Below are 26,464 nucleotides of genomic sequence, written 5' to 3'. Positions count from 1 at the left end.
AACATAAAAATAACTTTTCAAAAAGAATGTAATCACATGACAAGTCCTCCTAATTGTATACATCTTTTAAAATTGCTGTTTATGAAGACAAAAGGAGGGATTTCAGGTTTTTTTTTTATTATGACAGCTAATCATTTTTTTCAAAATAACTTTTTATAGTTTCCTTTCAAGCTGCACTTGTCAAAATGAACTGTACGATGTGCTGAATGAGTCATTCACAAACACAAAGAGTTAAGTCTCCTGAGGATATTTAATCACTTGTACAGAGTATTTCCTCATCTTCTGGCTGATATTAGAGTTTTAAAGCATATCATTTCTCTTTGGTGAGGATGGGAAACAGTAAGTTGTGTCCTGTCAGCAGGATTTTTGTTTCCCAGTCATAATTAAAAACAAAGGGTCATCCTGCAATAAATGACAACAACAACAGGTTATTTGTTGATATTTGTCAGACTGATAGTACTACTAGAAATATGATTATTCCACTGTCAGTTCAACGAAAGTGTTAATAAATGATGAGTTTGTGAGTCAAAGTATGACTGAATTTAATGAGTACTGTTTAACAGCACAGTTGGTTCCAATTAATATAATTGATGTGATCAAGTGACACATCATAATCATTTCTACTCATAATCATTTGAGCAGAAATGATTATGTTTGTAAGACTCTGAACTCTATGCATTGACATGTTTGTAGTACTTTTTATTGCTGCTTATTACTGCTTTTTTGTAATAAATACCACAACATTTTACGATAAAATGTGAAGTTCATATCCCTCCGCCCCCATCTTAAATGCTTGATAATACAAATTTACAAGAGGAAATAAAGTTAGGTAAACAATGGTTAAAACTTTGACCAAATCAGGAAAAGAGTAGATACAAACAATGGCACTGATTAAGTTAGTAATATAATGACAATGTGCTTCCATATCAGCGGGGTACTTTAATAAATCAGTATTTGCAAAACTTAACGCCTTCCTTATTCTAGAATAACATGACTGCAGGATTTTGCAGGGTTTGGTACCAAAAGTACATTTCATCCAAGTTAAAAAATACAATCAATATAACGGCAGAAGAATCCCACCTCGTTTGCAGATGGATGTATTGATTGAGGTGTCTCAAATAATGGCAGCAGCAAGATATATATATTTTTTATTCTGATTGTTACAAATAAATGGCAGTAATGACTAAATGCTGGGGCAGAAGGCAACTACACAGAGTCATCCTCGGTCCTGAAACCAAATTTCTAACACCAACTAGCAGCGAATCTGCAGTGAAAAAGGTACAAACCTGGTGGTTGACTCTCCCTGATCCTTCCTGGAGTTGGCAGATGAGAAAAAGAGAGAAAACAAATATGAGAAAACGTTTCATACATGGCTTCTCTAACATATTTTCCTAATTATCTATTAATAATAATAATTATAATAATAACAACAAAGCTCAAAAGAAAGAAAAACGGTGCTTTTGCATATTTTAGCCTAATGGAAGAGCCTGCAGTTACAGCTAATGATGCCGCATTTTGAATGAATGAAATATGAACTGAATTTAGCCATTGGTAACAATTTATTTTTACACAGAATGAAAATCTTTCAGAACGCTCATGTCTGGAAAACAATATTAATATTATTTACTGAACTTTAGTAAATAATGTGGGAAACTATCAACTGTTTCTCATTGTAAATTAATGTGGTGATAGTTTCATTTTAGTGGAGTCTTTTTTGACGTGTTCAAAAAAAAAAAGTCTATGGTAGTCGGGCTTAGCTGGAGATCTAATTACAAACTAACTACATAAACGGATACTTTCCTCATCTTCTAATGGTTCTTAAGATTTTAGCCAACATATTGAGTCAATTGATGTAGCACTGAACCCTAAACAGACTGCTAAGGCTACTTTTGATGGTGCTTTCTATTTGTGGGGAGCTCAGCTTGTACTTTTCTAGCCAACATGACAAACTGGATGTAGATGTAACAATAGGTATGATGTATTGAAACCAGTGGGTGTCGAAAGCTGGGGGGTAGGGCAAAACCTTTGCACTCAAGATTTATTAGTAGAAAACTAAAACTTGCAAAAACAACAACGTGTTTCTTAGAATCAGCAAGATACAAAAGTTTTTTTGCCGAGGCACTGTTCCAGCAACTGCAGCCTTTACAAGTACTCATAATTTACAGAAGGCAACACACTAATTACTGGGATGCATCTCAGAAAGAAAAAAAATAATAGCAAAACACACACTAACTACTGCAGCATGCAAATGGGAAAAGGAAACAAAAATATTCTTTGAGAAAGAGAAAGTTGTGTTTTTTCACTAGTCAATGTTTCTTCTTTTTTTTAACTCATGTCTTTATAAATGCCCATTTTATGCTGGAAATACTGGTTTCTCAGTATTTCCAGGCTCCAACAATAGTTTCACTGGAAAAGTCAGCGAAACATTTGGGTGAACAGACACATCTGAATAATAAATGGGCCTTTCTTTTTGTTGAGATATTAATGTCATAAAATAAGTTCTTGTTTCTTGCTTTAAGGTTTTTCAAACATCTTTTTATTGACACCATTACACAAGACAGACCAGAATTGATAAGAGAACAGAGACATCCAATAACTCTTCTACAGACGGATTATTGTTCCCCATCTTTAAAGGGACGGGTCAGCTTTTATTAAAATGGGGTTCTGCAGAAAGGCTACGAACATTGAGTATCTTAATCACAGCAGACGACTCCCCGAACAATGGAGGAATGGAGATTAACATTCACCCAGGGATTTCAGATGCTGAGCCAGACAGAATCAATCAGTTTATGACATCCTAAAACAACTCCAGGCTCAAACTTGTCATAGCAGTTTATGTGGCTACTACTTTAAAAACCTTTACAGCTCCATCAGTTTGTACTGGGATTCACTTTGCGTTCTTCTTCCCTTGTTAATAACAGTCTCCTGTTTTTGTTTACTAAATTTTGCTCTTTTGAGCAACAGACACAGGAAGACTGTACCTTGTGCCGTTTTATTGTAAGAGAGCTGAAGAACCTCAAATTCAAAGATTGATTGGTGCGGTAGTGGTGAGAAGGGATTGTTGCTTGAGATTTTAGGATTCAAATTGACTTTTGGATGTAAGTTTAAGTTTATGCAATAAAAGATAGATGGAGGATCAATAATTATGGAAAGGTGTGTAATAAATCTGATAAGGGAAATATGTAATATACGTTCGACTGCAACAAAAGCAATTCTTCTTAAATCAGAAATCCAAGAGAGAGTGTGACAAAAACACCAAATATAGACATCAGCTGTCATAGTTGTACCTACTTTGTAGGGCTGCAGGTATGCAGCGCCTTCAAGTGAGGCTTCCAGGTAGCAACGGAAACCGAGTTCTCATCAGCTGCATAACTACGCCAAACACACTGCATGCAGAATACAAACAGAAAACACCCCCCCACCCGAAATCGAGGTAAATACGAAGCAAAAAAAACTAACAAGTAAATCAGGATCAAAGAGGGCACCATAAAGACGAGCGCAAAGTAGATCAGGACAATGATAAAACTAATGAAGACAGGTGATTAGTGAAAAAGAAAAAAAAAAAAAGAAAAGAAAAACACACAGATGTGTCACACATCTGGCCCCGGATGCAGGTCAGGCATGGATACATGCCTGTTGATTGGCAGGAGGCTCTCATAGTGCCGCCACGTGGCATCCAGATAGGGCCTGTCAGTGGAGTAATAACGCCACGCAGCCTGGTGTAACAGTGAGATGCACAAGATGAAGAGACGACGTATGAGCAAAAGAGGAGAGCAAAGAAGAAAAGAAAGCATGAGGGGAAATGTGAAGAGGAGAGGAAGAAGTAAAGGGAAGAAGATTGGTGTATTTTTTGGAAGAATGTGTGTAAAAACAGATTTTAGAGGCTACCCCTGGGTGAAGATGGAGGCGGCTAGAGAGAATGAGATTTACTGTCCAAAAAGGTCTAGGATGGAAAAAAGAGAAGCTGGAGGATGAGAAAGTAAACATGTTTAAAATCACATTCATTAAAATTCAGATATTAACGTACAATACCTTGCAACATTCTTCTTCTTATTATTATTATTTTCATTGTTTTGTCATTACAGCCACAAACTGCAATGTAGAGTATTGGGATTTCTTGTAATGCAGCTCAGAGTGGTACAGAACGGTGGAAGGAAAATGGCGTCTAGTTTCAACAGTTTTCACCAATGAAAATCTGAAAAAAGAGACTCAATACTTTGTAGAAACATCCTATTACAGGGATTGAATGGAACTGGATGCCACAGTTAGTAGTTCTCTTTTTTTATATACAACATATTTTTAAAAACAGTTTTCTTTCTATTTCACAAATATGCACTACTTTGCCCTGGTCTATAAAGGAACGTCAGACCGGATTGATCCGGAGTCGTTGAGGATCGGTTTTCTGCATGAATCACACATGAATCAAAGTTACTTTCTCAGCCCAGCGTTAAATTCTTCAGAGGTCATATAATGAACTACTTATTTTATTGAGGTGTGCAGAAGCAGAGACACATCTGAAAGTTGCAGGGCCCTTAAAAGACTGGATGCTGACACCTGTGGCCTAGCAAATAAAATCCCAATAAATATACTGCAGTATAATGGGTGTAGCATGACGGAACGTAATGTGAATACTTTTGCACAATAATGTAAACTTTTGCTCCTCTTTAGTCAAACCAGTTCCAGTTCTTGTGCTGCACATGGCAATGAAGAGGTTTTGTTACCACGGATGAGATTTTAAAGAACAGATTCAGGAAAAGGGTCCCTAAGAAATTCAAACTTTACCTGGATGAGGTAGGCTGCAGGGTTCCTCCTCTTCTCAAAGTGCTTTTGTCTGTGCTGCTCCTGGACCTTCAGGGCAAAACCTGAGCCCAGAATACCCTGACGAGACATGCATCAGTTGGTTCATAGATTTCAGTATTTTCCTTAAACTAAATCAAAAAATATAGACACGTTCAGTTCATTTGTGGTAAAAAGTAAGGCATTTCAGTCGCTTTTGCCATTTTCCTGTATTGATGACTTAACTTTAAGTGTACAAAACCACACACTCCAATCATTAATAAACAAAAGGAGCTGAAATGTTTCAAATCTGGTACACGCAGAACCACAGATGCGTCCAAAATATGTAAAACGAGAGGTCATGAAGTACATATGTTATATTTTTACCATTACTGAAGGTTACTCAAAACTCAGCACAGTCACAGTCCTTTCACTGTTTTCATCGGCACCAAATCCATGAAATAAATACCATTAAAAAAAAAAAAAAAAAAAAAAAAACACAGAGAGGGAAATACTTACAGCAGGCAAAGCAAAGAAGGAAATACCCAGGAGTGCGAACCCTGCGGACAGCATCCGTCCTGTCCATGTCTTTGGTGTCTTGTCTCCATAGCCGATGGTTGTTAGAGTAATCTGTGGCAAAAATAAATAAATAAAAAATCGTTATCAGTTTGTAAGAACATTTGTGTGGTGTATCTCTTTATAAATGCAAAATATTCTACATAATTTGAAAGTGTTTACATTTAAATGCTTTAAAAAATGACCTTTTTTGCTACGAAGTTTTCTCACAGACATATTGAATAAGGAAACAAAAAAAGAGAGACGTTTTAAGCATTCAAAGTAGCAAAACTACAGAGAAACTACATTATCAGCTGAACTTCACTGCTCCAAGACATTCAACTGATATATTGGGTTGATGCCTAGAAACTTTCAGGATGACGCCTTTCTTTTACTACTTTTTTGAACACTGGCATTTACAGCTAATTCCTCAAAGCTTACCGTGCCCCACCACAACGCATCGGCATAGGTGGCAAACTCTTTGTTGAACTTGTTCTCCACAAGGTAGACGAGGAACGAAGAGAAGATCAAAACCAGGAAGCCGATGTACCAGGCAGTCACCAGCTCCTGCAGGAAGGAAATCAGAGGAAGCATGCACGTTTAACTGTGGCCAAATAACAGAATTAAATTCATGTCTTTTATGAAAGGAATCATTCGTTCCCTCACTTTTAAAATTAAATTATTTTCTAAAGATTGGACACCAGAGGTGTCATTTAATTTTATTAAGTCCAAGTCGTGTCTGAGACTTTCTGCAGGCATTTTCAAAGTTGCTCTTTTTTATCCTTTACAGCTGTAGACCTGTCAGGAAATGTGCTGGCTTTCAAAATGTTGGCAGTGTTAAGATAAGAGCCTAAATAAAGGTCATGACTTTTTTGTAATGCTTGCTGCACCACCAACGCTAATTGCTAATTTAAAAACTTAAAGCAAGTTTATAATCCCACGTCTGTTATTTTGTCTAAGCAAAACCCACTTTTACAGTGACTGCTCTCACACTAGCAAAGTCATGTTGCCTAAGCTCTTGATATATTCCTAATGTCTCCTCACTGCAGGAAGGCTAGAAAAAGAAATATGTGTTTATAATTCCAGTTATTTAAGAAAAGCTGGAATCAGTTTTACAAAAATCTGGGATGAAAATTTTGTCTTAAAGTTTGATTTATGGATCTTTGTTAATAAGGATTTCATTTAACTTCTGCAGATGTTGTAAGTGGTCTGGCACTACGAGATATCTACTAGCACCAACCAACACTTTGCTAATCTCACGTCATTTAAAACAGTCATTTAAAACTTTGTTTGCAGCTAAAAGCTAAAAAAGTAAATGTACATGTGGCAACATCTCACTGAGGTAACAACAGGACATAAATGCAGCCATGTGATCCTTTTATGAGTTGCGTTTTCTCCTCAAAGATCCACTCGAAACAAATTTTGCGGCCAAAAGCTTGCCCACAGTCAGATGCGGGAGCGGAATCAAAGAATTTTTATAAGACGCGTCGTCATCTTGTACTCAACCTCGACCTGTTTGTGTAGTGTGAAACATTTTACCAGGAGGAGTCTATCTGAATGCGCCGCTTTGAAAGAGCAAAGAAAAGCAGAAATGACCCGCTGTGGTTTCTACACAAATATGTCAGGCAGAAATAAAAGAGAAAAGGTTTGTGTGGGCTGACTTAGTGAGTCAAAGGAAAAGAGCAGGAAGTGGAGGGGAAACTGTGCTAGAAATGTTTTGGCCGGAGCTCTGAGTTTAAATTTAACTAGATTTTCAACACATAGTTGCAGGATTAAAAGCACAAATTAAACTGGTTCCCTTATGTTTTCAGATTATTGTTTTAAATAACTATGTTTTATTTATTTTTCAGGTGTAGATGAAGAGTATATGTATTGATTCATATGTGAAAGATCTCACCGTTATGTTTGATGTCACATGACATTAATCTATTATTAAAAAATAGCCTAAAACTATACTTTTTTCCAGGATTTCAAACTTTCTTTAAAAAAAAAGTATATATGTACATAGAATTATATATGTAGAATGCAGATTTTTACGCTCACAATATAGGCAAAACTTCAATGCAATTTGCAATTTTGCCGCTTTTACATCTAACTAGTATTTTGGACCTTATGTGCATAATATCAATCAATTAAGTTTATTTGTATAGCAGATTTGAGCAACAAGGCAGTTCAAACTGCTTTACATCTTAAAAAACATAAACATACAAAGTAATAAAAAAACACCATACAGTCAACAAGAGAGAAAACCAATAACAAACATCAATGTTTCATTTATTATGTTTGAAAAGGAGATGGATTTTTAGTCTTTATTTAAAAGAACTCAGTTTTTCGGCTGCTTTGCAGTTTTCTGGAAGTTTGTTCCAGATTTGTGGTGCATAGAAGCTGAATGCCGCTTCTTCTCATTTGGTTCTGGGGATACAGAGCAGAATCAGAACCAGAAGACCTGGGTGATCCGGAAGATTGATGCAACAACAGCAGATCTATAATGTATTGTGTTGCTAAGCCGTTTAGTGATTTATAAACTAACAGCAGTAGTTTAAAGCTATAGGGAGCTCTAACTTTCTGGTTTTAGGAAAGTTCTGGATCAGCTGCAGCTGTCTAAGTGATTTTTTCATAAATTCTAAATTAAAGCCTGACAGAAGAGAAACGTTTGGTATTTTTGTGTGTGTGTGTGTGTGCGCGTGTGTGCGTGTGTGTGCGCGTGTGTGTGCGTGTGTGTGTGCGTGTGTGTGCGTGTGTGCGTGTGTATGTGTATGTGTGTGTGTACGTGCGTGTGTGTGTGTGTGTATGTGTATGTGTATAACTTTAGGTCTAGGTTGTTTTTTTTTTTGTTTGTTTTTGGCTTATCGGAAACCTGACCAATCAAAGCTTTACCGGCAGTCCATTCAGTGTGATTCTCGGTGTGTTTTGTTTCTGCTGACCTTACTGTGAGCGTACACAACGGATCCCAACAGCTTCCAGGTCCCGCCTCTTCGGTCCATCCGAACCATCCGAAGAATCTGCAGGAAACGCAAGCTGCGCAGGACTGAGGTGGCAAACATGTTGGTCTGGCTGCCTGCCGACGACACCACTGCCACTGACGCGATCAGCACTATGATGTCTGGAGAAGCCAGGCGGAAGAAAAGGTAAAACACAGAAAAAGAGAAGAGAATTATTATAAAGGAACAAAATAAAAACACTTTCTCTGTCTTAATTTAGTTTAATTTTTCATTGGTCTGATTGACGCAATGTTCTTATTACAAGAGCTACAAGAGCTGGCATCCACAACAATACAATAATAGATGCTGTAAGTCATAATGTCATCAGATAGTTCTGCTGCTGGCACAAACAGGACTGCACAGAGCGAAGTAAAATTTCCCATGCTCTGCCGCACATTGTAAAATGTTCTGCAAACTGTGACAATCAGATGCACAAACAAGATCTCAGGCAGGCAGACAGACATGACTCAACGGAAGTTCACACAGAAACCACACGTAATAAATACATAACATCGAACCCACAGAGAACCGCTGCAGCAATCAGCTCCTGTGACTTTGTCTCTTGTCGTCCCTCCACTGTGCCGTGTCCCGTCTCAGAGACAAGCCAAGAAAAACTCGCACACACAACTTTTGCTTTTTATATTCTCTTTGTGCGAGTTCAGAAGCAGCTTGAAAAATATGTGTGTGGGGGTTGGGAGGACCATAGCGTTGCACAGAGTTCAAGACCCTTTAGGGTTTACATAGAGCACATAACCTGAATTACCCCATGTTGAAAAATAAAAGTATTTCTGTTCTATTCTACTCATTTTCTGTATTTTGTCTCTACATAGATTAGTTTGCTCAGGTTTTTCATTAGTACTTTAATTTGTGTGTCTGTTTAAAACTGAATACATTCCTCCATGTTACAGTGCAGTAGCACTTATTTAACACTCAATTCTAATGAAGTTTATTTGTATCATGCAAAACAGCAGATGCAACAAACAATTCAAAAAAGGCTCAACACAGCTAATACTACAAAAGGTTTTTCAAAAATGTATTTGTAAAAGGTCACTTTTGATTACTTCTGCAGTCTGTAGATTATTCAACCCCTTCATGAACAAAATTGTTAAGTACAGCACCCTAATTCCATTATGACCAGCTTCTGGGAGTATTCCTGAGGAACCTCATCCCACTCTTCCTGGGCAGAGACCTCTGGTTCATTAATGTTGTCGTGTTTGTGTGCTGCACCCGCCCTTTTCAAATCCTACCAGAACATTTTAGCATGTTAAGTGACATAAGTATGAAGGGCAACCAAGTAGGAAATCTTCTGAAACCAAGCCGTGGTAGATGTTGAGGCATGCTGTGATCAGTGCTCTATTTAAATATCCAATTATGTCCAAGCAGCTTTCTCTAAGACAGAGGTTCCCAAACTGTGGGGTGCGCCCCCTAGGGGGTCGCCGTGTCATTGCAGGGGGGACGCGGGAAGCCGTCTGGATGAAAAAAACAAAACAAAACATGAACACTGTATGCTCTGGGTTTTTACCTTAGAATGGCCAACTCTCTGTTATTCCTATGTCAATTTGATACAGTAGAGGCTTCCACACTTCCCATATTTGTGTCCTCGGTCACTTTTATCAGCAGTTAAAACGGTTTAATCCGTTGTTAACATGTTGTAACCTGTTTTTCCGAGCCGCCTTTAAACGCAACATGAGCGCTACGACGCTCGCGCTGGGTTTACACCTGTGAAGGAGACCTGCTGCTGCTGTGCAGAGCTACGTAGGTTTGTGTTAGAATCACGGCAGCAAACCAGCAAAACGCAAAGAACTTTTCACAGTTTTTCCCTCCAAACTAACCGACTGAGTTGAGTAAAGCTGTTGGATGCAGGTAATGTTAGCTAAAAGATGACTAGCTAATATCAATACAGAACATTTAGCTTAACAAGCACCTTGTAGGCTACCGATGTTGGTGTCTATTTTCAGCTATGTACATTCATTTTGCCCCCAAAAAAGTCAATGTGTACATAAGACAATGATATCTTCTCTAGGCCTTTTGGACGATTCTCTTGACTTATTTCATTAAACATCTCATATTTCTGATATGGACTGAAACATTACTGCCAGTAGTTCTGGTAACTGAGATCTTCTCAAGCACAATGATGAAGCTTCACTGGTTACAGATGAGCTGTGCCTAAAACTAAGGCTGATTTGTAAATGTGTCGTCTGCTGATAAATTCCATTCAGCGGATTGAATAATGTTTTAAGACTGAAACAGTGACTAAAACATAGGGATACAATCTTCATACAACTAAATGTATTTAAGGGTGAAGATAAAATCTTGCAGTTGTTAGCTCAATTAGATGAAACTGGAATGTTATTTAATTAAACTGAGTTTTATGCAAACTCAGTTTGTGGACTTTAAACAATTGTATTTTGAATAGAGTTTATGTAAGCAAATTACATGGGTGGAACAAAGTTTTGACCTTTTGGACATGCATGTGAGACAGAAACCAATCAACAGGGCTTTACCTCTTCACATCTTGTCAGACACGATGTTACATTCACTTAATAAAATACATGTTTCTTGATGATTCTCCATCAACGAAGAAAGTGAGAAGAAAAGACAGATTTTTACTTGAGTCCCCCCCCCCCCAAAAAAAAAAAATCCATATTCATTATCACTATTGTGTTTGAGCCACACTTTTCAGATTTTAAATTGATTTTTACAAGGCCTTCAAAATCAACTCTATTTTTCCCAAAATGTTTTTTTTTTGTTGTTGTTGCTTTTTCTTTCCAAGAATGTTTTTATGTATTTATTTATGCCAGGTTTTCTAGAGGATATCAGTTCGGGTCAAAGTCTTTTACATATGAAAGGGCTTTCTGCAGCAGTGATTTTTTTTGCTCAGAATAAAACCTCCTAAAATCTTGCTTTTATTTTTGAACACGAACATATAAAGAAGCCTGATGCAACCCACTTTCCAGAAAGCCACAGATGACAACTTGCTTTCATTCTATCATAAACATTTTTGCTCTCTTTCAAAGTTCACTCAAATTTAACTCTTTTTTCTTGACGTTTGTGCTTGATGTTCACCCTTTTGCTTTCCTCTTATTCCCTCAGCCTTGCAAATGGCAGCTATGGCCAGGCAAGAGAAGCAGCATAAACCGTGCCTCTTTACCCCTCAATATCACACTTCTGTATATTCCAAGCCAAAATATCCAAGTCTGAACATAGGAAAGGATAACATTTTGCCTCCTCTCTGCTTTTTAAACCTCTGACAACAGCTAAAATGAAACCAGCAAACCATGGTCATTACAGCTTGCTGTGGGACTGAGTTCAGAGACAGTAAGTGTTCTCCATCAGTAAGGGCCAATGGTCAGAGTGATGGAGAGGTTTAACTCACCTATGACACAGAAGGGCTTCCTGGCGAAGCGCAGACGGCCCTGCCATCCTCTGTAGCGGCAGCAGCATCCTGCCGACCAGATGCGTATGATATACTCCAAACCAAACACAACGATCATCACAAACTCCTGTTGGAAAAGTCACACAAGCAAATGGAGAATCTTGAGAGAGAGGTACATGACAGAAAGCACAGGCAGGAGGTGTTTTAGTTCAGCGGACATAAGTGTAGTCTTCTATGCTTGCCGGCAGATAACCCGGCAGTTGCCATATATGTTGGCTCCTTGCAAACAGAAGCATTTAAGACATCACTGGTTTGCATGTCTGACAATTTCTTCTTGACCCCATGGATGCTGAATGTCCCCCACTAAACATATATTGCAAGATGTACTGCAAATTGTGGAGTGCAGATGTCCAGTCGAGAGAACTTACTGGATGAATGTTTGCAAGCAAAGAAGGCCTGCCAGAAATTGGTACCAATGAAGTGGAGCAAACGTGACGTTAACAATCTTCATCTAATCCTTTGGTTAGTTTTTTTTTTTTTTTTAAGAGGTTGCGATATTTAGTCTCCAAAGAACTTATTTGCATTTCAAGCTTTGCTTGTTATTTTGTGGATTCATCACACATTCTGCCTCATTATTGCCTTATTGTTTGTCACCAGGTGCAGAGAGCTTTTTGTGTGATAATGACTAAGGTAGGTCCTCTGTTAATGCACACACACTGCTTCTGCTTCCATTAGATGTAACACTGATGCAATTAGTGGGGTGCACTTTGTGAAATGGTAGCGACAGCTGCAGGGGCAATTGTCTGCAGGAATTGCTGCAGTGCACAAAAGAGTGACCTTTCCTTGCTGCTACAGGCTTTTCAAAGAAGAGGAAGGGAAAAAAAACACAAATGTAAAATAATTTTAGGAGATTTTTAAAAGCATTTTTGCTCCTGTGCCCACCGGTGGCTCTATCTGTTCTACTTAAATCTCTATCTCATAACACCAAATGAGCTCCATTTGGTGTTATGGGTACTTAAAGAATCTGTAACTGAGGGTTTGAAAGTTTGCGGCCAAAATAAATTAGGGACAGGTGAACAAATGTGGCACTGAGTTTCTCCTTGACGACTTTGTCTAGAGTCTAGGGAGATGCTTGGAGAGATACTGTTAGCATTTATTTAGCCAGTCTAGACTCTGCTGACAGCCAAACGTTTGTCAAACATAAAATCAAAATAGATTTAATAAAAAGCAAATTCACAGTTAATTAATAAGGCTCTTAATTTGTTTCTCACTTATGTGTCACGGAACTAAGTGATGGTCAATATTTTATACAATAAGGAAAACTTAGAAAGGTTATTTAACATTTTCTCCAACAATGAGACTGAGACCAGCCAATTGCACTGATATTAACTGCAGTGAACAGTGTCATATGGAGGACAAGGCACCTCATCAGCACATGAAAAACACATTTACTTATATTTTTACTCTGGGGAAGAGTGCACAGTCTGCTCTGTGCACTCTGTGGCCAGAGTCTTACACTCATACAGGCCTGATGTAGAGCATTGTTTTCCAAACTTTTTGACAATTGTGAGAAGAAAAAAAAGTGTAAATACTTTTTAAAGATTAAATGAAAATAAAATGACCTTAAGAAATGTTCTCCTAAAAATTTTAAACTATTTTTTGAAGAATTAATAAAATGCAAAATTTCTAGAAAAAAAAAGAACTAATTAATAATATAAGAACTTTAATTTGACTTTCAAACTGAGCTTTATATGTTTTTCATACATTTCTGAGTCAAGTGTAAACAGAGTCACATGAGTGGACTGGAACAACTCTTGTGACATCCTTATTCCAGTCCACAGACTCTGCTAATAAACGGTTCGGGATTTGCATATTAGAGAAATGAGAAGAGCCCTCAGCGTTGGCCATTATCCCGCTCCAGACAGTTTAATGTTTAAACTCCTGTGCGATGGGCTCAGAAGAACAAATTAGATTTTTTAATTTTTTCTGGTTCAAGGTTTTCTTACCAGAATTAGTAGGCATTTGGAGGAGGTGTCCTGATGAGCAGGGATGGTTGAGAACACAGAAAGGACCAGGCAGGTGAATACCAAGATGAACCTGAACAAAACAGAAGGAATTAGAGTTAAACAAAGTGACATCAATGAGACGAGAGACTCCTATAGGGTGCGACACTGAAATGTGATTGGTCTCTGCTTGTCCCTCTGAGACACATTTCTGAAGTCGCTGCTGTGTTGAGAAAAAGCAGAACCCCAAGAGGCTCCCAGTGAAATCACCGAACTTAGTTCCTGTCTGCAGTGAACCATGAGCCAGACTACCATCCAATTTCCCCGAGATATCAACCTAATCATGCTTGTTTGCACAACATGACTGGGGAGAAGCAAGCAGTGAAACTGTAGCTACTGAAAAGCAAGTAGCTTCTGACCATTTCCATACTCAGGCTGTTTTAAATTTTTCTTGCAAGAGATACATTAACAAACATCACATCTATTCTGTTTTTCTTAAACCTTTAAGTCTTTATATGAACTCCCTGAGTCCTAAGACTGATCTTTGGATCAACAATGAGCATAACTTTTTGTTATATTTTAGTTAAAAAGTCAGTGTTGATTCCTAATTAGATTTTTAGCATTTGTGTTTGTTTATTATAAACCTCTTGCTAAAGGCTTTTTCCTTCATAAACCAAGAAAATTACACGAGGGTGGCAAATCTTTGATGACAATAATATAAAAACTTATTACACTCTTTGACAACAGCTCCATTAAAATGGGCCAGCACCAAGCTGTGAGTTCAGTCAATGTTTTCTTAAACTATCTAAAAATTGTGGGTTAATATCAGAGGGAATCACATGTCTTCGCTGGAGCAGAATGCTTATTAGCCGATCGCTAACCTCTGACACTGTTCCTTGGTTTTTAAAACACCATCAGCTCTACTGATAGCACAGCCTGTCATTCAGCACATCTGTACTTACACAGACACCAGGAAGTTGTTCACCACGATGTCTGACAAACACAGAGTTCAATGGTTCCAGGTTGAGGATGGTGGACGTACAGCGAGGCTCAGTGTCCGAAGCCAAACGAGACGACCTAAAGCTGTGGTTATCAAACCTTGTCTTCACTTACAAATACTCCAAACAGAGGTCTATATTTTCCGTAGGTCTCCTGTTGCTGCTCTATAACGGGTCTGCGGATCTCTGGGGGCTTCAAATTGAAATAAAAGCATGCAGCTCCAAAAAGTTGGAGGTTTGCTCTGTTGACATTTCCAAAGATTTGAATAATGCGAATGTGACTGGTGGGAAACATTGGGTGACAGGCATTGTGGGGCTGTCAGCTGAAAGCAAGCTCCTTGTCACTGGCACACCTACGCCTCTCGCACTTACAAGGTTGTCAGACCGAAAATTACAGAGTGACAATCAACTCCCTCCATCCACACAGCCAAACTCGTGCCTCCAGTTTTAGCACACATTTACTGCAGAAGTGGGGAAAGAGCCACTGAAAAGCTCTCTGGCAACATCATTAGGTACTCATTGAAGTTTGCTAATTAATCCCACGAATGAGCATGCTCAGACGGCCTTGGTCCGGTCCGCTGTGGTGCTCCGAGACGGCGTGATTAGTGTGGAGTATCTCACTCTGTCTTTCAAACAGAGTGACCATTCTCTAGTTTCCACCAAGCGATAGCTGGATTTATAGCGGCTCGCACACGCACACACACACACACACACACGCAGTCACACAGGCAGGTTCTGGCAAACACAACATGAACATCTGTCCCTACACCCACTCACCTACACCACATATTCACTTACAACAGGACAAAAGCATAAACAGCAAGTGCTACTCCTATCTGCATATTTTAATAGAATGCTCTGCAAAGTGAGTGAGGCAACCAATTGAGTTTTGTCCACACAATGGTGCAACATCGATCGATTAACTTGAACCATTTTAAATTTGATGGGCAGACATAGGGCAAGCACCTCTGTTGCTGTCTTTGTTTACACAGGAGGGCCTGCAGAGTCTAGACAATCAGCCTCGCAATCATTATTTCATCTTTGTTTCAATTCAAATTATATCATTTCTCTCTTCTTATCTTGTTTAGTTGAGTGGTGCAGGCCTAATCTTGTTTTTTTTTTTTTTTAATTTATGTGGTTTGATTTGACCTTTTTTCTAGCACTATAAAACGTGTGACACAAAGGAAAGATACTCAACAAAATCTGAGGATGACAGCCTCCTTAACATCGGCCTCCGTCGAGTTTCTGCAAATATTTATGACCACAAACTTTACAGAGATTAAATTACATTTAATTACAAATGATTTAAGACATAATCACTGTGAAACAGTATAAATATACATATATAATATATATACACTTTCAATTTAGAAACACTTTTTACTGCTAATACGGAATATTGAAAGTTATTCACCTTTCAGTCGCTGCCCTCATCATTCAAGTGCTTCTTTGGAAAAATACTATTTTAGAAATGTGGATGCTGTTGGGAACATCGGTGCTTGTTGCTGCGACATGTTTTGCATGTCTAGCCGGAACCTTTGTATGCAAATAAAACATATAATTATTTACGTTAAAACTTTTAATGCATTGAAATCTACGTATTTAATTGACTGAAATGAAGGTGTTAAAGTTCTGAACCTCGTGTGTGTGTGACTCAGAGAGAAAATAGCCCATTTCACTCAGGCTTTCATGGCGGCAACTGTTGGTTCTCACATCCCCACGGCTACCAAGAGCACGACAAGAGAAAATATGATTTTGGACAATGATGTAAGTACACACAGCTCACGGTTCACTCCCTCGTCAGGAGCCGTGCCGAACAAGCAGCTGGTGTATAAACAAAGAGCAGAGTGTCATTTTTACATGCGCATGCTTGTATTTTTGCTTTGTTTGGCTGTTGCATAATCCTACCCTGACTGAGAGGATACAATCTGAAGAAATGTGCAACAACAAGGGAGTAAAGAAAAAGCCTCAAAAAAAAAAGACCAGGACCCTTTAAATCTGCCCTATCGTTATGGTCAACAGCATAAAGAGAAGGATTTATACTAACTGAAATAACAGCAACAAAATCCATGCAACCTGGTTCTTTTTCAGGTTAATCAGGTCAGAACACACTAATAGACCGATGACACTGGAATGACTGGTTCCCTTTCATTATGTGGTCCCAGAAGGAGCTGCTCGGAAAAATGGCATGCAGGTATATCAATCTGAAGCTGTCCATGGTCCTGAAACCAAAAACGACTGTAGCCCATGTTTACATAAGAAATCAATAACATTTTTCAAACCAACTGCTACAACATTTATTTCACATTTACAGAGAAAATGTGAAGAAAAAAAATTGCATAATAAAATAGTAATATTAACAAAACTGTGCTTTGCATGGCATTCTTCTTCTGTTATGACTTTAAATCACACGCTACAACGGCAAGGTCACCTATGACTACTGTGAATTGTTGTTGTAAAGTGTGTCATTTATATATAAATCTTCCTGAACGCCCATTAAATATAACCGCATGACCTTAAACTTTACAGCAAACAACAACAAAACATTACAGGAGATCTGAACTAATCTCAGATGTTCTCTCAAGATGATTGTGATGGACAGAGCCGGAAGCAGCAGCCGTACATTCGGTAAGTCATCATCTCATACAGAGAGTTCTTGATCGTGGAACAGTGTTGGTCAACTCAGCCTTCAACGGGCTTCAACAGAACATTCAGAGCATCACTGAGGGAAAGGAAGACCTGTCAGTGATGTGCCCTGAACTGTTGAACAGTTATTTCATCACTAATGTCTGCTCTTCAGATGCAGCCATTTGCTGTACCTGCAATGCTGACACAGAGCTGCGACTGTATATCCCAGAGGAAGCTTTTGCAACACTGAAGATGACAGAAGACATTTCCATAATGCACCTGAGTGGGCTCTGAGAAAAAGCGGAGGATGCAAAGTGTGTTCAGCCAAGCAGCAGGAGCGAGGGGGTTGGATCAGGGGCTCACATTGTATGTCTCATTCCCCATAAGACTGATGTTATGCTTCTCAGACCGTGGGGAGCACCGAGGGAGAGCGAGACGAACCGCGTGTGTTTGAAGGATTAGACGCGTTATAATGAGCTTGCAGAGTCAGCTCAAAGACAGATTTTGTCTGACTCTTGATACAGTGAGGTGTTTAAGAGGAGCCTTGTGGGTCTGTTTGTTTGTTGTCTTGTGTGAAGCTTTTGTTGTGCAATGTGCTCAGGAAAAAAAAAAATGACAACGCATATGGGCTTTAGAAATAAAGACTGCTGAGACACATCTGAACAGAAAACTCAGTATTGGCGTTTTCCTTCAGTGCCTACAATAGAAGTGACAGTAACAATGAATATGTTGTACATCTTTTAGATATATTTTGCTTTGTAATGCAGGGCTGCCATACTGTTTAGGGATTTTTCTTCTACCCCATAATTAGGGGCCTGCCATATTCAAACCAGACTTGGTGTGTGCATGCCCCTGGTGAACCTATGATAGACTGGTGACCTGTTCAGGTTGTACTCTGGCTTTTTGCCATAAACTCCAGGTCCTCCATGAACACAGCACAACAGCACAAAGTACGGAGAATGCTACAAACCATAGATTAATTTTGCACAAACTATTTTTATTTATTTTTTTATGACCTTCACAGTAGGTAAGCTAAATGCAACAACCTCAAAAATCATTCCGTACCACCACGGTCTGTTCCTCATTCACCTTTTCATCAGTCTCTACAAACCTGCCCTTCATCTATAATGTGTGATTGTGTGCATTTTTGTTGCAGATTGCTAGTTTTGTTTCTATAAATATATATAATGATATGATAAATAATCATGTAATAAATATATTTTTCAAAAAATTGAAAGTTTATTCACGTAAAACTGTTAATATTCTATGCAGATTTAATCATGACAATGTCATTCAGAGTCCCCTTTCTAAAAAAAAAAAAAAAAAAAAAGAGATGCCTTGAAATTGGCTTGTCGCTTAAATATGCTCCTTCCCTTTTCAACAGATCCTGTTGAGCTCCTCATCACAACAATGATGCCGTTCACAACATCACATCTTTCTAATGAGCGAAGGACTCAGAAGTAGTTCAAATGAAGAGCTCGGCAGCATAGCAGCTACCCCAGGTGTTTCCTAATTACAGCTGCCACTAGTCTGATGGAGCTGAGAGGCGGGGGCTCGGGGGAGGGGTGTTCTGTGGGACGGGAGCTGAGCTGGAGACTGCAGCTCCAAACACTTGACTTTGCAAGGCAAACAGATACAATTTAAATCCTGAAATATACAAACAAATTAATCCTGTTATACGGATAAACTTAAGTTTGGTAACATGCATTCAGATGTGATTCAAGTTATAACACAATGCAGTGGAAAAAAAAATGTTAAGTGTTGAAAAGGTAGGGGGGGAAAAGCCAGCTCTAGAGAAACCATGCGATGACCATGGGGAGCTGATTGCATCAAGTTGTTAACTTTGCAGCCGTGTGATAACAGTAGGAAAAAAAAAAGACTCTTTTGCTGTAGAAGTGTACAGAGATTTTAAAATGCTTGAGCAATTTTCATAATATTTATTTGGTTTAGAGTCCTTTACGTGAGATTCCAAAGAAAGTCGTTGCATGTTAAGTGCAGCATATTTATTAAGCAGAAGACTGCAGACCAGCTACCTGAGCAGCCAGCCCAACCGATTAAGCAGTTGGCACCACCTTGCAGTAGTTGTACTACACTATATAGAAAAAAAGTATAGTATTCTGCAGAAAAATCGTTTCACGGTAAACTATTTGCCCTAATGTTTACTTCAAAAAACATGTAAATCACAAAGGATAGGAAAATAAAGATTACAAGGTAAGAGAGACCTATTTGTATCCGGAGAGCATGCAGTGTGATGCTACTGTATTATTCAAGCGTCTCATTTCAAGAGATTACTTTGAAACTGCATAATTACAGCTGCTGATTCGGGAGTATGTAGCCGCCTTTCTTCTCTGAACACAACAGACAGAATGATTAGGGATGTGTTAGTTTAGAGCGGCTGCGGCGCTTCCAGCTAACCGCTGACAGGTTTGCATGTGCATGTTTGGCATTGCTGTCTAGTTTAATAAGGGTAAAGCACGCTAATTAGGATTCAGAATCGAGCCACTTCGTTTGAGTTCAAAGTTGGAGGCTGCATGTTACGTGAGAAGGTGACTGCAGTTATCCATATCTAGATAGCCCTACGTCATTTATCTGTAACAGGGCTGCTGCTGAATGTGGCTAGAATAGCTGTAAGGCACATTATGTAAATAAAGGTTCTCAGAACATGATAATATCCCTACTTTGTTCTCGACTTCCCAAATCAGATGCAAATGCAGCATTTTAATGACCGATCCCGCTGGCTTTATCTGCTTCAGTTTAAGGCCTAAAAGACACTGATCTCAGAGTGTTTTTTATGCATTGCATGAACCACTACTTTATGGAAGTATGTCAAAATATAAGGTCAATAAAACACACAAAATATAGTTTTTCTTGCATATATATATATATATATAGCTATCTTCCTGATTTTTTTTTTTTGTAGCCACTGCATGATTAACTGTGCAAGATTGGCACTGGAAATGTTTTTTTCCACCACTGTGACTATTTCAAAGTGTTAAATTGACTAAACGATTTTTAAGCATGGCATGTTTAATGTGTTGTTACAAATTTCATTCAAGTTTGGAAGAGACATTGGCTGCAGCTGGAGCCAGAGCTTCAAGAGCTATAAACAGCTGTATCCAGGACATGGGTTCTTCTGCATTCCTTGTGTTAAACCACGCTTAAATAAGACATCACAGGGATTTTTTTTTTTTACCAGGGCTAAGGGGTAAAACAAAATTACTGTTAGTCAGTGTCCAAAGTCCTCTTTTAGATGAAGGTTAATTTTCCATTTTATGTGGAAAATAAGGTCCCAGAGTGTGGAGGAACAGTGGGAAGTTTTAAATTATTTGAAAAATCAGTGCTGATGAAGACATGCGAAGAAAGTTTACATGTCATCTTATATTTTTCCTTTTGCATCTAGTTTAGATTAGTTTTGCTTAAACAATCTAAGACATTGGTGTTCAAAGTGTGGCCCCGGGTCCATTTGCGGCCCCGGGACAATTTTTTTGCAGCTGCCCAGTGCAAGACCAGAATAGTACACATGTGGTCCCACGTCACAAGAAGTTGATGCAAGTGAAGCCTTTTTTTTAATTCTTCTTTCTTTTTTTTTTTGCCCAAGCTTTGTTTTTTACTGATATTCTGAAATCTTAAAATACACATAGTATCCCCCATAAAATGCATTAATCAGAGAAAGCAAGTGCGTAGCTTGCAGCAATGCGTTAGCGCTTCTCTTTACACAACAGAACCAAATCCCAAAAAAAGAAACACCAAACAAGAGGAGCCTGTGTGAGGGCACACATGTAATCCCCTGAGCTGTGAAATGAAGCTCTATTACAAAAGCTAAATGTGAAGGCGCTACCAGAAGATAAAACCAGGGAGACCACCCACAGTGTTCAGCTATTTGAAATCAGCACATCCAACAGACCACAACACAATTCAGCAAAACGATGGAATCCTGTAAAATGAAGAAAAGAAGAATTTATCCATATAATCCCACACGAGTGCAAACTCATAAAGCAGCGTGGTGGCAGTTTAATGTGTCTGTTCTCTCACGTCGAGGAACCAGAGACGCTGAGCAAATTAAAAGTCCATCAGCAGAGCTGCAGGAGAAGTAGTAATGGAAAGTAAAGGGGAGGAACTTAACAATTTACACTTCATGAAGGCAGCGTCCCACTGTTTATGAAGCTCTGCACAGTGTCAATTACCATCCTGCATTTACTGTAACTACTGTATGTTGGCATGACTACAAATGAGGGAGGAATAATGTTGCACAGATTTAACTATATAATTCTTTATTACAAAGAAGCTGAAATTATGTTTTTGGAAATATTTTTGGCAAATCTCAAAATTATTTAAAATTTCCCATTTCATCTCGTCAGTCCACAGAACGTCTTCCCAGAAGAATTGGGGGTTGTCAAGATCTTAAAGAAATTTAAGATGGACTTTTACATTGCAGTCTTTACACACGTTTTCCTTTTGGTAAGCAGAGGGTTTCATCTTGGGACTCTCCTATGGATGGAGGTTTCCTGTGCTTCAGATGTTTTCCTCCGGCTTCTTTTTTGATCTCTTCGGTGAGTTATTTATGGTCTATTGGGGATACTTTTGCTAAGCCAAACACTTCTGGAAAGGTTCTCCACTGTTCCTTGAAGCTGTCTGAAATGCCGCTAGAAGTTTTATTTAACAGTTTTCTGCTTCAGTGGAAAGACCTGGCCGTTGTTAGAGAAACTTAATTCAAAGAAAGTGGTTAAGTTCAGTTGACTGATGATTTAATAAAGGAGGAATTACATTCTTATGTAACTCTAGGTTGTCTGCAATGTTTTCACCAGATGAATAAAAAAATATTAAAAACAGTAATTTGGTATGATAAACAATAATCTGTAAGGGAGAAAACATTTCTCACAACCTCTAAAAATGTTAATCTTTTGTTAACCTGGTGATTTGACTGAGTTTGTTACATAAAAAAAATAACAACATAAAAACAACAGTTTCTAACACAAACTCATGTCGTCATCTTTACTTTTCTTAATTCATTCTGGGCTTTATGTTCACTACTCTACATATAGTCCAGGAGTGAGATGCAAAATAGAAAAATAAATCCTCTGTGATAAGGCCATTCTTACACACTGCTCAAGTATTCCTCTTACAGTTTTTATTATTCCTTTTTTGGAGTTAATGTGATCCAGAACAATCAATGACATGGGTGTAACTGTGTCACTTCCAACCCTATTGATCCTATTTTACACCTGATAATGTCTACAAGGAATTTGTCTTACAGTTTTTTTTCCTTTTCTTTTCCAGGACCTGACTCATCGATCAAAGGTATTTGTGTGATGCATCAATACCTGGACCCTTAAGCTCTGACCTACTTCTACATCCAGTCTCTTTCTGAGCAAACAAGAATTAATGATGCCAGGTCAGGGGATAATGAGCCGCCCAGACAGAGACTTATTGAGGCTGGAAGTAGCTGAAATTCAGAAGACGCATTAATATGACAGTGTACCATCAAACAGAGGAGTAAAGCATTGTCCTGGGCCAACCTCACCAAGTTATGGAAAAACAAATACTTTTAGGTCTTGAATAGCCATCACCTGTCCAGATGGTGCTCTGGATACTCAGCAGAGCCGCCATACCCACAGAGCAATGCCCTCAGTTCACAGTAACACCGTGTCTTTGGACAGTGAATCAGCAAACTGGAGGTAGCTTCAATTCAGTATTGTTGCAGCCAAAATTACTTAAAAAGGATCAACAAAGCAAAGATAAAAGACAAATTTATCTTAAAGAAGACGTTGACTCAAACACAGCACACGTTAGGTTTAGGAGTTTGAAAACATCACTGGAGTCAGAGACTGTGCTGCAAATTCACTTATTCTTAGGTCCATTCAAACAAACCCTTGTGACCTGAAAATGGTAAGCAGTCTAAATATGGATGATAATGAACATTGAGGCTGATACCTTAGAAAATGAAAATGGTCTGTGTTTGCAGTGGAAAAACTAAGAAAATTAATCAAACACCAAAAAACCCCCCCAAAAAACAGGAAGACAGCTTTTCATTCAGTCTGCCTTTTTAAGTTTAACATCTGCATGTTTTTAGTGTATTAGTTTTGTTACCAAACCTACGCTAACTTGGGCTAAGTTTGTCTCACTGTGTAAAATAGGAAACTTTTGTGTTTCCTACGTTTTAATCAATTAATAAATAAAGCAATCTATAAAAATACATTTGCTGTAATTGATTTGTGTGCTCCGTAACACACACAAACTAAATAGCTGCGCCATTGCTTCAACGTGCCATCAATCTCTGCAGCGGCCGGTGATTGAGCTAGTCATTTGATTCAGGTGTCTAGAAACAGCAGTGCAGGTAAATGTTACCAGGTAGAGAATTGTAGTCGGAGACCCAGTGATCAATCCTGAAAATAGATCATTCAAGGCTGCACAACATTAGACAAAATGTGAAATGACAGCACAGCTTTTTAACATTCCAAGACTCTTAATGATTGATCTAATACCACATTTTCCATTTCCTTCTTTTCCGTGTTCAAAATGTACACAAAGGACTAAAAGATGTATTTTGATTGGTTAATATGCTCTAGACATTAACCTCCTACAGCTCATTGATACTGTAGTGATGAATGGAATTCAATATATTGTGAGGCTCTACATGGAACCATGTTTCATAGAGAAAGACTGAAAGTACGGTATAACATAATAGGACACGTTTAGAGTATTTAAAGATTCTGGTGGAAAATTGTGTTAAAGGCAAAGATTAGTCTAAATGGATCCCTGTGACCTTTTGATCCTCCAGATGGTCCAGAATCATTACGAAGCCCCACAAAACACACAGACGCTGGGGTACTTTGGGATAGCTTTGCAAAACAAATATCTCTTGCATATTTTCTGAACAAACAAGAAGGCTAAAATTAACACTGTATGAAGCAACACCAAACTCTGTGGGCTTAAAGGCATCCAGGATTGACCGCCAGACAGCAGGAACCCCGTCATCAATCTCATCTGCTATTCACTACATTTCTGATCTTTTTTCTGATTTTACGTTTTAGCAAATAAATTCAGATACATGAAGAATAAAACATAACTTAGAAGCACCTGAAGGTCTGAGAATGGATAATGATCCATCCAGAAGGCCTTTAACACACCAGCTTATTTTCCCCAGAGGAGCAGCGGGCTTGCAGCAAGGCCTTACATGCAGAGGAAAACCACGGGAAACATGAAGGTCAGAGGTGGGAGAGGATGAGAGACAGCATGGTTATCAGCGAGGCTGGAGATGGATCCCTGTGGTTTAAGTAGATAACTTTCAGGCGCAGTTTTTGAGACAGAAAGACTTCAGTAAAAAAAACTTAGTTGCAATATTAAGTTGATACATTAAGTTATTCCAGTCTTGTTGATGCAACACTGTTATCATCTGAAGATAAAAAAAAACAGCTGTTTAAAACTATATGGGATGGAAACTAAACATGTGCTATTTTCAGTATATTCCGATTAGAGCTTTGTTTGAGCACGAGGAACATTACTACTGGTGAAATAAAGGTATTATTAACAACTTCTGACCTGAAAAAATGCACTCTGGTTATTTATACCAGCATATATCCGACTCTCTATTGTTACAACAATAGAGGAAAAATAACCTTATGGTTTTAAATCTTTGAACGCTCACTAGTTATGTTTCTGCTTATTTCCAAGGAGGTTGTAATGAAACATCATAGACCATAAGAGGACATAAGCATGTCTCTTGTTATTTCTAAAGCCTAAAATTATAAATTAATTTCTTTTGGCACCAATGTTGATCTTTCTCAGAAGCTTATATTTCTTCTTTGATGTGTCGATCATTGCCAAAGTGAGTTGGGTAAGGACTTTCCCTTCCACTAGGCTTTAGTGAGCATTTTGATACTCTAGTGAATCGTTTTCATCAATCTTTCATGAAAATTAAAGAATAAAGCAGCGATAACGCAAGCTGTCGAATCTGCAGATCACCTGAAACAGCATGGCAAAGAACTGGAGAATAAATCAAACAGATGAAGGTGGACATAATAAGCAGCTTTTTGAGTGTCTGTTGAGCTCCACAAGCAGCTGCTGACAGAAGATGATGTAAAACCACAGCTCCACTGTCCACTGACAGACTGATGAAGTGATTTTTACAGCATATTTAAAGACAGTGCAGTGCAAAGCAGAGAAATGGCAAAAAAGATTTCAGATGATCTGAAGCTTTCAGTACAAAAGAAAGAGCATAAAACAGGGAAAAAAATATTTCTTACGTCACAGTAGCGCAGCAAAATTGAATTAAAGAGGGTCTTTTATGCCTCCTTGTACAAGTTAGGATGGATCTGTGCTTTGCTAACATATTCATTACATTTTTTTTTTGCACAAAATAATTATCAGATAATGAGAGTTTATCTGCCTATTTTTGAGCTAGTTTCAGAATGAGTTGTTTTAAGTCTATGTCTCAATGTGATGACCCTGGGCTTGACTGTGTTTGCTAGGTGAGAGGCAATGCCCACCAAATTTGACTTAATAATCAGGGCGTTTTTGAAGCAGCTCGATTTCCACTTAACAAAAGAATTACTTATTGCCAAACGCTCAAACTATTTCTACAAGTCGTGAAGAAAGGCGTACGGAAGTATAAAAAACATACAAAAAGAGAATTTTGCACAATAGGTCGCTGTTAAAAAGTTGGTTGGAAAAGACGAGGAAGCATTCTGTATCCCATATCGCCACATTCAGCTGCATTCAACGATGATACAGCACAACTGCTCAGCACAATTCACAATGAGGGAGTTTCATATACGCTTCAGCTCTTTATTTCAGCACAATGGGTTGCAAGCTGCATGCTGCCCAGGTCCTTTTCAGAACATTTTCTGTAGAAGAGAAAGTACATTGCACAATGGCTTTCCAAAGCACACCTAGAGCTATAATAGCAGGCGGTGCATTTACATTATTAAGACCCGGCATGATGAGAAGGGACAAAATGTGTTTAGCCAAATAAAAGCAATTGTGACAAAGAAATATGAATAGGAAAACTAAACAAAGAGGTAGGGTGTATTCTCTGTGGCCGATCCTGTGTCATCATCAAAAACGTTTGACTTCATCGCAGCTATTGTTTAAAAAAAAAAAAAAAAAGTACTTCACCTGTTCCCACACCTTTCGAAATGGGGTTTTCAG

At 38.4% G+C, this 26,464-nt stretch overlaps 1 protein-coding gene across 2 annotated transcripts in view; it reads right to left on the bottom strand.

Annotated features, from left to right (window-relative positions):
• The window catches only part of LOC106918415 (potassium voltage-gated channel subfamily KQT member 5-like), a 98,250-nt gene that overhangs the window by 14,869 nt on the left and 56,917 nt on the right, over positions 1-26,464 (bottom strand). For both annotated transcript variants that reach the window (XM_088003957.1, XM_014988135.2), the window contains exons 2-9: positions 13,695-13,785; positions 11,689-11,815; positions 8,256-8,434; positions 5,773-5,898; positions 5,296-5,406; positions 4,783-4,878; positions 3,292-3,386; positions 1,287-1,313 (exon numbers count right to left, since the gene is read on the bottom strand). In XM_088003957.1, the coding sequence (XP_087860083.1) occupies positions 1,287-1,313; positions 3,292-3,386; positions 4,783-4,878; positions 5,296-5,406; positions 5,773-5,898; positions 8,256-8,434; positions 11,689-11,815; positions 13,695-13,785 (852 nt within the window). The remainder of the gene's footprint in view (positions 1-1,286; positions 1,314-3,291; positions 3,387-4,782; positions 4,879-5,295; positions 5,407-5,772; positions 5,899-8,255; positions 8,435-11,688; positions 11,816-13,694; positions 13,786-26,464) is intronic.

This window comes from Poecilia mexicana, unplaced genomic scaffold, assembly GCF_051168715.1.
Source record: "Poecilia mexicana isolate PSO_F unplaced genomic scaffold, ASM5116871v1 scaffold_1, whole genome shotgun sequence".
NCBI classification, from domain to species: Eukaryota; Metazoa; Chordata; class Actinopteri; order Cyprinodontiformes; family Poeciliidae; genus Poecilia; species Poecilia mexicana.
The sequence above is the reverse complement of the archived record's forward strand: the minus strand, read 5'-3'. Positions and strand labels throughout refer to the sequence as shown.